The following is a 13848-nucleotide window of genomic DNA, read 5'->3' as shown; positions in this document are numbered from 1 at the left end:
TCCTCTCCTCTCTTCTCTTCTCTTCTCCTCCTCTCCTCTCCTCTCCTCTCCTCTCCTCTCCTCTCCTCTCCTCTCCTCTCCTCTCCTCTCCTCTCCTCTCCTCTCCTCTCCCCTCCCCTCCCCTCCCCTCTCCTCTCCTCTCCTCTCCTCTCCTCTCCCATGGCTTAAAGTCCTCAGGCCGTTTTATAAGGTGAAAGAGTATTAGAATGTGTCAAACTAGCAATAGAATACATGTTCAGAAGCGTCTTCCATAAAACCCAAATGGTCTCGGATAGCTATGTCATAAAAGCAAAGGTTAAAGCCTCAGTCTGTGATTTGTTCAACTGGTTGACGGTGTGTAGAACAGATGGAACATGTGGTTTAGAATTGTAATACCTAAAGGTCAAAACTAGTGGTTTTCAACCTTTTCTGGATCAGGGCCCACTTGAGAACCTCAAGTGTTCGCCTCAAACATATGGCTTGGAGCAATATACTTAAAGTTCTTATTATCACTATTTTTCAAGGTTTTAAAGAAAACATACCATGACGTACAGTATGTTCGTTTATATATATATATATATATATATATATATATATATATATATATATATATATATATATATATATATATATATTAATGTCACATCAATAAAATCATAGTGTTTTGCCAGTTATTTGGGAGCCCACTTGTAATATCATCATGGCCCACAGGCTGAGAATCGCTGACAAAAACAAAAAGTCATGAGAACATGTTTTGTCTTTAACCCCAGCATGCCTATTCTGGGGTAACATTCACCAACAATTAGCCAATCTACAAGTAGATCGGCTGTTTGTCATTTGGTGTAGACAAAAGAAAGCGGTCAAAGTACGGTCGTAACTCAAGTAAGACTAGACGGTTCATAAGTGGTTAATTCTCTGCTCTTCCTCTCCTCCGCAGTGGGACGCCATCACCGAGATGGATGAGCACAACCGGCCCATCCACACCTTCCAGGTGTGCCACGTGATGGAGCCCAACCAGAACAACTGGCTGCGCTCCAACTGGATCTTCCGGCAGGCGGCTCAGAAGATCTACGTGGAGCTCAAGTTCACGCTGCGCGACTGCAACTCCATCCCGTGGGTGTCGGGCACGTGCAAGGAGACCTTCAACCTCTTCTACCGCGAGGCCGACGAGGCCACGGCAGCGGCGGCACCGCACGCCAAGTTCAAGCCGTCGCAGTACACCAAGATCGACACCATCGCCGCCGACGAGAGCTTCACCCAGATGGACCTGGGCGACCGCGTGCTCAAGCTGAACACGGAGGTGCGCGAGGTGGGCCCCATCAGCCACAAAGGGTTCTACCTGGCCTTCCAGGACATCGGCGCGTGCATCGCCCTGGTGTCCGTGCGCGTGTACTACAAGAAGTGCCCGTTCACGCTGCGCAACCTGGCGTCCTTCCCGGACACGGTGCCCCGGGTGGACTCGTCGTCGCTGGTGGAGGTGCGCGGGGCGTGCGTGGACCACGCGGAGGAGCGCGACACGCCCAAGCTGTACTGCGGCGCCGACGGCGACTGGCTGGTGCCGCTGGGGAGGTGCGTGTGCAGCGTGGGCTACGAGGAGGTCGACGGCTCGTGCATAGGTGAGGTTTTTTTCCAGCCTGACAGATTGGTTCTTTCAGATTGTTGCTGCCTGATCTAAAGTACCAGGAATTCCAGGAACAGACCACATCCACTCTATTTATCACCTGCATAGATCGACTCATTGTAGCTATTCATTACTTGAGGACCATCTATCTGGAGTCAGGCCGACTTTATTGTATTGCTAATGCTTACTGATGTCCTCCATGACTGATGGACTTTTTACCAGCTCGCTCGAAGAGCGGCTGGTCTAGGAACAGACAGAGCAACTAGTCATTCAACATGTTTTTTTAAAGACGAAAAACATAGCGTGCAGCAAGCTGGTATACATGACTGAGTCATGTCTTGTTTCATTCCGTCTCCTTTACTCAGGGTTTGTGCACATGTGTAAAGTCTTGAATTTGACCTTTTGTGGTTTGGCATGTTTATCCCATTGGCTGCATCATATTGTTGCTGTCGGGCAGAAAGTAGGGCATCTTAAAGAGCTGGTGCCATGTTTTTGCACTTTTTCTGTTTTTCATGTGTCTATGAGGTTGAACTTCATTAAGCCCCCCGGTGGTGTTTTTATGGTGTTTTATGTCTTCTCTGACTATTTGGAGTTTCTTCCTAGAGGCTGAAACCTTGAGGGTCAAACGTGCCAATAGAGAAACAGCGCTTTAGTGACATCACAAAGCCATACCCTCCCCCTCATTATCATAACACAACAGGTGTGGGCATGAGGAGGAGGAGGGACTAGGACAGGTGGGTGGTGCTAAGGTGGTGGAGGAGGTGCTAAGGTGAGAACCAGGTATACTTAATGAACTGGAGGCGTGTCCACATAAAAACAACATTTTAACACTTACTGTAAACTTTTTTTTTTTGAAAAAAATCCTTACATAATAATAATACCTTATGATCAGGTTTTAGGGTTGAAAAATATCATGGCACCCCATCTTTAAATTAATGCCCTACTTGAGCATACTACTACAGCGTTACACACAAGCATCACAAGTAGCAGATCTGCAAGCTCAAAACGCAATGCGAAGAGCTGCGTTTGATCTGCTATTTTCAGCAAAAGCTTTCCCCACAATACCGATGCTGGTGTTTAAGTGGTTAATGCATTTTTAAAGTGCTGTTTGGTTTGAAAACTTCTAGCCGAAGATGAGAAAAGATTAATTCTCACATTAACTCTCTCAGTGCCAAGCCCCGAGTTATCCCGAGCTTTTTCTGAATGCCCTCAGTGCCAGAACGAGAAATCCAGAGTTTTTAATTAATCTGTGATCGCGCTGTTCTGTTTATTTTTCATCATCAGTTTCGTTTTCTGTTTACTTCACACTCGCCGGGATCCGGATTCATGACGCAGATTCAGTTTCCGGTCATTTTAGGCCAGAATAGGGAAAAACATTTTTTTTCACACGGTATAAAAAACGAACGGAGAGCTCCACTTCTATTTTCTTTAGTCTGGGTGACGAACAGTTAGCGTCGTCGTGTATCACAACAATCTGAAGCCCGATCGGCGAGCGAAGGAAAACGTCACATCCGGTTATGACGTATGGACTGTTTGAGCCTGTTTGGGGGGGGGTCGAGCGAGTGAGCGAGTGATCAAGAGGTCTATCTGCTGCTCTCTGCTGGTCGATCTGTCGTGTGTGTTTAAAACCGCAGCCAGACGAACTATTTGAAAATTAAATAACAAAATAACAAACAAAAAAATCGCTGGCACTGGGGGAGTACTTGAAACTATGAAACTGTACTATGTACTATGAAAATACTCTGGCAGTCAAAGAGTTAAATTCAAACGGTCGTCCACTAAGGACTATGGAGAATATGTAAACAAATGCCAAATTAAACCATTAAAGGAAAAATTGCACAATATTTAGCCGAAGCTGTGATTAGACAGTGCCATATTGAGACCTCTATGATCTTTGGACATCAGGCATACAGTATTAGCATTAAAGAGCTACATTGTATCAAAGGGAACATGGAATAGTTCCGGGGAATATATCCATTTTATGTCGACATTGTGATGAGACTAGATATTAACCTGGAGTTTTGGCTATTGTGATATAGTATGAGTGATGTTCCTCTTTTTGTTGAGGCTGCATTACAGTAAAGTGGTGTAATTTTCAGAATCAGTATCAGTTTTGTTGTCACATCACAAGTTTCCAGGCATAAAAGAAGTGAGTGAAATGTGTTTGTGTGCGAGCTCCATCCTTTTGTTATTTCCGGAAAGAGAAGTAAACAGAAGAGGGGGGCCAGGGAGCAAGGAGGAAAAAGAAAAATCGAACAATAGATATTACATAATACAAAGCATATGCATCTGGTACAGCATGTACATGGGGTTAGACATAAGGTGCATGAACATAGCAACAGGTATATACTGTACATGATATTTAGACATTAAGGTGCAAAAGAGAACATCAGCACATTGTACATGAGATTAAAGGTGCAAAGAGTTTTTTGGTTCTGAACTTACCTGACTGTTCTACTGTTCTATTATTTGCTTTTCCAACTTAGTAGGCATGTAACAATTTATCGTAAATCAATTAAAATCGATTCAAACTGGTGATTTTTTTTTTTAAAGAGAAGAAAATACTGGATTTGTCTGGAAAATAATTTTGTGTTAAAAGATCGTGAACATTTGTATTGTGAACCTAGTATCGTGATTCGAATCGTATCGTGAGTGAATCATTACATGCCGACTAGTTATTTTTACTGAATATTCTTTATCAAAATTCTCATTGTGTAAAATGTTTTCTGAAAGCACCGATCATCTTCCCCACAATATCGATATTAAGGTATTTGGTCAGAAATCTTTGTCGGCCAGCCTTGGCATTGGAAAAAAAAACTTCACACACAGTGTTAGCCTCTGGCTAATGGCATTTCGCACTGAAAGAGATGCGAGTCTTCCAAATTGGACGGAAACTCTTACTGAAACTGCAAAAGGTGCTTGAAAAGCCCTGAGTACGCATCTGGAAAGGCGCTTGGATATGACTTCGTTTGAAAAAAGAAAAACCTGTGAAAACATCGAAGGCACTCTTCCTTTTTGTTCATTCTACATCCCTTCCTCCTTTTGTACCGTCTCTGTCGGGTGGAAACCTCATATGTCCAAAACTGTAACTTGTCTGGATTCAAATTCAAAAACAGCAAAAGTAGCAGATCTACAAGCTCGAAACACGGCACAAAGTGTTTCGAGCTTGTGGATCTGCTATTTTTTAACCTTTTGTGTGACGCTGTAGTATGATCAAGTAGGGCGCTAATTTACGAAAAAAAACACAAAAAGCTAGAATATGGAGATAAGAGTTTCTGCCTCGACAGCCACGATATCCTTTATCTTTCACTCTACCTGGTTTGTCTGTCTGTCCGCCCGTCCGTTGGTTTCTTCATACGAGCCCCTTATCGACTTGTGGGAGGAGATGGAGAGCGGGCTGTATATCATTTCATTTCATCTGTGCTTAACATAGCGGCCACTAACCGGAGCCAGGAGATAGATAGATGGGTCTGTGCTGCGTGGAGAGATAGATAGATGGATAGATAGATAGATAGATGAAGAGACTGATAGCAGGCTTGCGGGGTGGTGGCCTGCTAGATCCTTTTGTTCACATGGAACAAAAAGGATATCTGATGCAACATCTATACACATCAGACACACTGGCCTCTGTGTGTGTCAACTGATTGTATGCCAGCCACACACATGCGCACGCATGCAGGCACGCACACACAACACATACAAACATACAGTTCAACATATGCAGTTGTTCGTCATTTATTTATATTTATTATTTATTACACACAAACAATCACATGCTGGCAAACACATAAACCACAAACCGCACGCACGCGTGTGCACACACACACACACACACACACACACACACACACACACACACACACACAGAGTAAATGTATCTCTCGCAGGGCTCTGTGTTTTCTGATGTCAAGAGTTCTTCTAATCTTGTAGTGCTGCTGTCAACCCTGCTGCATCACGTCTAATGTGAGGCCGTTAGACCGACCGCTCTGTGTGTGTGTGTGTGTGTGTGTGTGTGTGTGTGTGTGTGTGTGTGTGTGCGTGCGTGCGTGCGTGCGTGCATGTGTGCAAGTGCTAGTTCTTTTTCTGGTGTGATAGTTAATGAACAACACCTGCTTTGCCTCTCCATTAAACAATAGACCTCTTAATGGAGTCACAGAGAGAGACAGAAGAGAATGGAAAGGATTGCTGTTAAGAGAAAGAAAAATGCTAAAGAGATTATGTCGGCTTTGCTCGTCGGCGAATGCAGGTGTGTTTTCCTTTTGTCATCATTCACAGCTTGTAACACGACAGCCGTTGGGGTTTTATGCAGAACTTAACAAAACATTTCATTTGAGGATTGTAAACTTGTTGCTATAGCTGTTGCAGCTGTCTGCTTGGGCTATCAACACATCTATAACCAGTGGTGTAAAGTAATTAAATACATTTACTCAAGTACTGTACTTAAGTACAATTTTGAGGGATTTTTACTCTACTGGAGTATTTCCATTTTTCTATACTTTTACATCTACTCCACTACATCTCAGAGGCAAATATTGTACTTATACTCCACTACATTTATTTGAAAACTTTAGTTACTTTGTAGATTTAGATTATTATTACAAAACACACATTGACCACTTCAACCCTAGTTAAATGTTGGCTGTTTGAAAATAGCCGATCTACAAGCTCACAACATGTTGTGACGCGTTGTGAGCTAGATATGCTAATGTCAAAGGATCTTTATGCATTTTAGACATTTGATAACTTGTGAATTGGGACATTCTGCATAATGTTTACTTTTACTTTTGGTACTTTAAGTGCATTTTACAATACTTTGCTGTCTTGTCCTGTCTTGAACCATGTGGATGATGTGGAGATGCACTAGTGATGGGGACGTTCTTGAACGATTCCTTCGAAATGATTCATTCTTTGGCGTCAACGAGAATCAACTCCGTCACGTCCTTAAAATTTTACGTTCAGACGTTCGGTTAAAGTTGACGGCACTCACCATCAACGAAAGTCTGCACTACGTGAGGGCGGAGGGTGGGCTGTTCTTCCCACGACAGACTGCGGTAGACTTTGACGCTAGACATGCATGCATAGCATTGCAATATGAATAGAAATAAAGATGCATTGTTCCTTGACAAAAGACAGATGTACAGCTGCCAGATACTCTCTTTGTGTTGGGTAATGTGGGTTATTTACATCTCTGAACATGATTGCTGTGCCGAATCATTTTAAATTCAGATATGCAAATGCGGCCATTAACCAACACAAAAACAACCCTGAACAGGCCATGCCATTGTCTGGGACAGTCTTTAATATGATTACGGCAGTTTTCTTTTGTATAGGCTGGCCGATGTGTTGCGTAACTAACACTACTTTGCAGTAGACATTAAATGTGATGACATAACGGAACGATGAACAAATCGTCTGAACTAATGTTGTGAACTAGAACTAGACTGTAAAATATAGGGCTTTTACACAGATATTTCGATTTGAAGGATAATAATAAGTATGCCACCCAACTTAATAATATAATGTAATATGGAGTAGCCTATATATACATTTTAGAGGTGAGTCATTATAATGCCTCATCTTTCTAATTAATTAACATGCGGTGTCTTGGGTCATCTGATATTTTTGATATGAAGGGCGGCCATAGCTGAGTGGTTAGTGAGCCCGCCTAGGGAACCAGCTGGCCCTGGTTGCCCCAGGTTCAATTCCAGGCTATCCCAGCATATGTGCCGATGATATGAAATTTGTCCCTGAGCAAGACTCTTAACCCCAATTGCTCACAGGTTCTCATTGGAAACAAGACCGCAAGGACTTTCATGAACGACCTGTTAAAAGGAATTTATCCTTATATTATTGTCCTGGTTCTAATCTTGTTACAGTATCACTGAGAAGAAATAAGTGTGTTGAGCAAAGGTGCTTTTCATTATGCTAAGAGTTACTGATTCATGCTGGTGTAAGCATGACTGGAAGAAAACAATCACTAAAGGAAAAGGCTGCTATATGTTCTTAAAAGGCTGCTATGTTTTTTATTCATTGACATTTTATAAATACAAATGTTTATTGTCAAAAATGTTCTTGTTACAATTGTTTTAATTTCTACTTGTGCCGGTCAATTATTAACTCATATAAAATAGCAGGAAACATTTTTTTAAAGTTGCAGAAATAATTGGGTGGAGAGGAGCTGCCTCAATAATGACACAATAAGACTGAATAATGACATCGAACAGTCTAATTTTTTTTTTTAATTTTTTTTTATCCCACAATTTTGTAACCCCTATATTTTATACCCAGTGCCAATTGTCTATGTAATCCTGGGCACTACCTTCCCTCTGCCAACCTAGGGAGGCCAGGGCCGAGCTCATGCCTCCTTCAATGCATGAGAGCCAACTGACCTTCTTGTCACCTGACAGGGGAGAGTTTCCCCGGTAGGACGTAGCGCGTGGAAGGAAGGAACACGTTATTCCAACCAGTTCCTTTCCCCTCCATCAGGCACCCCGGCTGGCCAGGGGGAGGCAGTATAGTGACCAGGATTACTGCATGTTTTTGTGAGGGTACCTACCCTAGGAGACACGGGGAGAACATGCAAACTCCACACAGAAAGGCCCTTTCGCCAACCCCACCTAGGGTATGGGCACTGATGACGCGGAGGAGAGAACACGCCCCCAGCGCCCACAGCGTCCCCTGCGGGAATCGAACCCAGGACCTTCTAGCTGTGAGGCGACAGCGCTACCGACTGCGCCACCATGCCTCCTAACAGAACAGTCTAATCCTAATGTAGACTGACATACACTGTGTATTCTATTCTTATTAGCAATTGGTAATATTTCTGGCATGTTCACTATTCAGAGTAAAGCAGAGAGAGAGCACGAGGAGGCCGACAGTGCAGGGAGAGCAGCTGGCATCACAACAGTCTTAATGTTAATTTAAATTGAGATATTCCTCTAAACCGACGTTAAAAAAGGCCAAAACTTTGTCGGTGGCTAAAAGCGTCTCCTCCCTAAAGTCTAACTCCTAACGTTTCCTGAAACTTGGCAGCCCTGGAGCCTTTTAGCTCCACTGTGGTGTGTGTGTGTGTGTGTGTGTGTGCGTGTGCTTTGAAATCAGTTTAGAGTCTGGGCCAGAGCGAGGCTGTGTGTGTGTATTAAGCGTGCAGCTCTTCTCAAATTGACGGCAATATGCACTTGTGAAACGTGTGGATGTTTTGGTTTTACAATTACATTTAGCATTGAATGAACAACAAACTGTATAGGCCTTTCACAAGTGTATATATATATATATAATCGCCTAATCGCAAGTATTTGAGATAACCGCAATTATACTTTCCATGTTGAAAGAAAATTCAAAAATAGCACAATAAAAGCAGATATAAAAGCTCGCAATGAGCACGTTATGAGCTCATTTAGTTTTTGCGTAAAATATAACAATATAATAATGTGCAATTTTTGTTAACAAACCCTAAAAGGTTAACATAAATGTATTTTTTTGGTACATGTTCCAATGTTCAATGCCAAAAACGCATTAATCTCAATTATTTGTATAATTAATCATCAAGTAAAATGTCGTGATTGTGACAGACCTCAAAAACTGCTCTCTTTTCAACGCACGTCTGAGCGATGCCACAGCTAGCGCTGACACCATTCTCCACAGCAAATATTGCTCCGACAGTATTTTTAAAAGCGCATTCAGTTGTTCTGGATAACAAATCAATCGGAGGGAACAAACGAGGGCAGGGAAGAGAGGGAGACGGCCAGGATTTAAAGGGATATTTCACTTTCAAACATGTTTGGGGTCATTTTAACATCTACTCAGGCTTTTGTGAGCGCCCCAGACAGTTTTTAAGTTGCTTGATTCAGTATTTAGATACTTTAAATTCCTATACAAACCCATTGTAACTTCAAACTCCATTTTAACCATGATAGATACAAATAAATATCAAATATCAAAATACTGAATCAAGCAACTTAACACATTGACTGCCAATGACGTAATATTACGTCATCTGGTGTTTTTTTGTGATTACGCCCTCTAGCGGATTTCTTTTCCCAGATTGCGTTTTTGGTGAAAACGAGCTATATTCATAACTGCCGATAACTACAGAACAGACGATAGCGGTTACAATGTTTTTTTTCCAGTGGAAAGAAGAGAGACTTGTCTTTCCACCGAGACATCGTTAGTTTACATCCGCGTTTAATTTATTTTTCTGTGGATCGTCAAAAAGACTCAAAATAAGGTAAAACCGCTGGCAGTGGCGGATTAATGAATGAATACCTGCCAATGAATGTGTTAAAAGCTACTGGTCTGGGGTGCTCACACAAGCCTGAGTAGACGTTAAAATGACCCCAAACATGTTTGAAAGTGAAATATCTCTTTAAGGGGACGGTTAGGAGCGAGTGAGAGGAAGGGACTTGCTAAATGGGAAAGTGTCTAGAAGAAAGCAGCTGACAGGCACTTCAGTCTGGACCGTGACCCGTAACCAGAGGGTCACGCATGCAGGCTCAATGTCCACGTCAGCCGCTATACGGCCATTAGAGTGTCCTTGAGCAGGACGACAGGGCCGTGTTCAGACTGACAGCACACACATCCCGTTCTTTGGCCTCGCGCAGTTTGGAATCAGATCTATCTATTTATCAAGTCTGAACAGCAAAAAACTGTTTCTCAACCTTCTCTGGATCGGGGCCCACTTGAACATCTCAAAAGCGTTCACAATCGACCGAATGTGTTTCCTATTTATCTGTATCACAATGAAAATGCACTTTTGAAAGTAATGTTCTCGTTTTCATTAGTGTATCAATTTTACCATTCAAATCTAGGTGTTTTGGCAATTATGTGGGAGCCCACTTGCAATACGTTTACGTATGTCACACAGTGCATTGCAGTGCAGTACTGTACTACACTTTACTGTAGTGTACTGTACTTTATTGTATTGTACTGTACTGTACTGGAGCCAGCTGTCGTCATATAGCTCATTATGTTCCATCCTCTGATGTAGGGGCCCCTCTCCCCACTTGCATGTACAGCTGCACCGCAATCAATGGGCCAGAGGTGAAACCTGCAGCTGTGGTTAGAGCCAAAATGGATGCCTCGGTTTTAGTTTTTGGATGTATTTTTTTTTTTTGTACGCAAGTCATTATCTTTCCCTATTTATGGCACATTCATTGTTGTGTGCCAGAGCTGTCTTTATGATGGCAGACACACCAACTCCGGGGGAGTGGAGGGGAGCAGATGGCAGTGGGTTTGTGGATCTGTCCAGACACGGTTTCTGAAGGCATGCACGCTCTTTTTTTTCTTCCGGATAATAGAAGCTCCACGTCTAGCCAGTGCTTTTGTTCATCTAAATGACCAGTCTGGCAGAAGATGCTGGCCCCATGTGTGACCCCGCGAAGGCAAATGACACGTTGTAAAGAGAGAGAATGGAGAGGAACACTGCAGTCTACTGTAGTAGCCCCTGTAATGGAAGAACGTTGTTGTTGTTCTCGTCTGCAGATTGGACCGCAGTCCGCAGAGGAGGAGGTGCTGCTTGTCCATCTGCCTTCCATCCGTTTCAGTGCATCAATATTGAGTGCTTAACGTGCCGTGCATGTGTTCAATCCATACGACCGTCTGTGACCATAGTACCGTATAGGGCTTTTTGCAACGCGGAAAGCGACTGACGCCACCTAGAAATCCATTTTCAATGAGAGGCGAGCGAGCATGGTATAGGGAGGCGGGAGCGATCCGACAGGCGGAGAGGACAATGGGCGCACGCTCTTGAAACTGTCGCGTTCGTGTTCGTTTCACGCACACGCCCGCCAGTTCTTACTGTATGGTGTGTGTGATATGAAATGTGAGCTTACCATAATCACAGTAATCCTTAATCATATTCCATCATATTCAAGGGCTTTTGCAGAGAAATGAGACAGACTCCAGTCACTTTCAAATTAGAGCACTGCAGAAGGCAGGTGTGTGTGTGTGTGTGTGTGTGTGTGTGTGTGTGTGTGTGTGTGTGTGTGTGTGTGTGTGTGTGTGTGTGTGTGTGTGTGTGTGTGTGTGTGTGTGTGTGTGTGTGTGTGTGTGTGTGTGTGTGTGTGTGTGTGGGTCCAGCTGATGGTCGTTGACGCTCGTTAATGTTATAGGCATCAAAGCAATTATGCCTCTGCACTGTCAAATAGGCCAACCTCTAATCTAAGATTAGTGGGACTCATTCAAATGACCACCAGTGAGTCCTGGGACTCACTTTATTGAAAACCTAACAACATCACTGTATTGTATTATATTAGATGTATTAGATATTATATTGATATTATAGCTATTTTATTTTATTAGATATGTGATGTTGTTACCTGACAATTAGTTGACTTTTGGTGAAAAAGCATATATCGGTATCGGTTGATATCGGTATCAGAAATTAGCTCATTGAGTGCCAATGATGTTTTCAGTGTGCCATCAGTGCCAATGACGTCTTTTGACGTCACCTAAAATATATATATATATTTTTTTTACATTTTTATTTTATTTTAACGTGCTGAAAATGCAACCAGCTGAGAGAGAGAGAGCGTTGTGAGTTTGTAGATCTGCTATTTTCAAACATTTTAGTACTTTTACTTTTGGTACTTTAAGTATATTTTGATGCCCATACTTTGGTACTTTTAGTAAAGTAACATTTTGAACACAGGCCTTTTACAGGTAACAGAGTAGTTCTACATTGTGGTATTGCTACTTTTACTTAAAAGTAAACTATCTGAGTACTTCTTCCACTTGTAACTCAAGTCCTGTTCTTTACAGGGGTTGAAGTGGTCATGTCCAAAATGTGAGTACTTCTCCCACCAGAGGGCTGTTCACACTTCACACCAACATCTTGAGCAGGTTTATCTCTGCTGCTGCTGCCCTAAATTAACATTCACAGTACGATAGGATGTGTCTGCTATGCAATATTTATCCCCCAGGTCTGCTGCCAAGCACTGAGCTTATGGAAAGGCTAAATGCATTAGACAAGATACAGTTAAGATACAGTGCAGAGAGACCTCAACGTAATAATGTGTAATACCAGTGGAATTTCACAGAGATGAGGCCTGGGCGGTGGTTCAGCTAGTGGAGGCACGGAAGTCAAGCCGATCCCACACTCTACCACCCTCTTATCCATTAGATATATGCATATGCTCTTTACCTGCACAGTTAGATTTGTATGTATATCACCTTCTGAAACTGCGGCATATTGATACGCTAATGTAACTGTCTAAGTTTCTCACTGTATATAAATTTTTTTATTATTATATTATTATTTCTTATCTTACTTAAACTATGTAACTGTTTTATGAATCAAATGGAATTTTGCCCAATCTGTATGGTAGAGTATGTTATTACAATATAACTTATACAATTGGGGTGGTTGTATTTTGTGTCCCTTCAGTCCAGCAGTGGGAGGAATTAATTGGCATAATGCCGCAATTGGGGAGAAGTGTGTGTGTGTGTGTGTGTGTGTGTGTGTGTGTGTGTGTGTGTGTGTGTGTGTGTGTGTGTGTGTGTGTGTGTGTGTGTGTGTGTGTGTGTGTGTGTGTGTGTGCGCGCGCGTGTGTCCTTTTAAGCCGACCGACATTCACACATCTCTTGCTTCCACTTTGTTTTTTTCCCCGTCTTCTAGAATGGTCTTAAAAAAAAGTTATGTTCTTTTAAAATTCCTATCAGATATTCTATTATGTTGTCACACCCACACATCAGTATAATGTGTCATTTCAATGCATCACTTTCCAGCCCAAGCTAGCAGGTTTTAGCGCGCTAAGGGAACAAGGTACAAGTTCCCCACCTCTCTCTCTCTTTTTCTCTCTCCCTCTTCCCTCTCTCTCTCTGTCTCTCTCTCTCTTCCTCTCTCTCTCTTCCCTAAGGCTCAAAGGCTCTCCGCTAGTTTCTTGTGTGCTGGGTTTCTCCTTTAATAACACTACCGATTTGAAAGCCGCCACGATGAAGGGTTGCATTTTAGGCCTGATAATGGCTACACGACGCCCGAAGGGCCCGAATGAACCCGACCATGGAAACGTGCTTCTCTGGGACCTATGGAAAGGTGTGAGATAAAGAGGGAGGGAGAAACAGACGTGGATAGTGGATAGAGGATAGTGGACGTCTATGAGACCCAGATTAATATTATCACCATGGAATTGATACATCCGCCGAGGCACTCAAAGGAAATCCAGACGAATACATGAACAAAGCGACAGCCCGGTCGGGAAATAGAATTCCCCGAGACCATAAGCATTACAAGTAGGGATGTTCGATATTGA

General features: G+C 42.7%; 1 protein-coding gene across 1 annotated transcript in view; it reads left to right on the top strand.

Annotated features, from left to right (window-relative positions):
* LOC308073402 (ephrin type-A receptor 6-like) overlaps window positions 1-13848 on the top strand; it is a gene marked incomplete at both ends in the record, with an annotated part of 339472 nt that overhangs the window by 73177 nt on the left and 252447 nt on the right. Inside the window, one exon of the mRNA XM_080412276.1 lies at window positions 917-1595. Coding sequence (XP_080268402.1) covers window positions 917-1595 — 679 coding nt within the window. The remainder of the gene's footprint in view (window positions 1-916; window positions 1596-13848) is intronic.

The sequence above is a fragment of the Gymnoscopelus braueri genome (assembly GCF_963280865.1).
Source record: "Gymnoscopelus braueri genome assembly, chromosome: 18".
NCBI lineage: Eukaryota > Metazoa > Chordata > Actinopteri > Myctophiformes > Myctophidae > Gymnoscopelus > Gymnoscopelus braueri.
The sequence above is the reverse complement of the archived record's forward strand: the minus strand, read 5'-3'. Positions and strand labels throughout refer to the sequence as shown.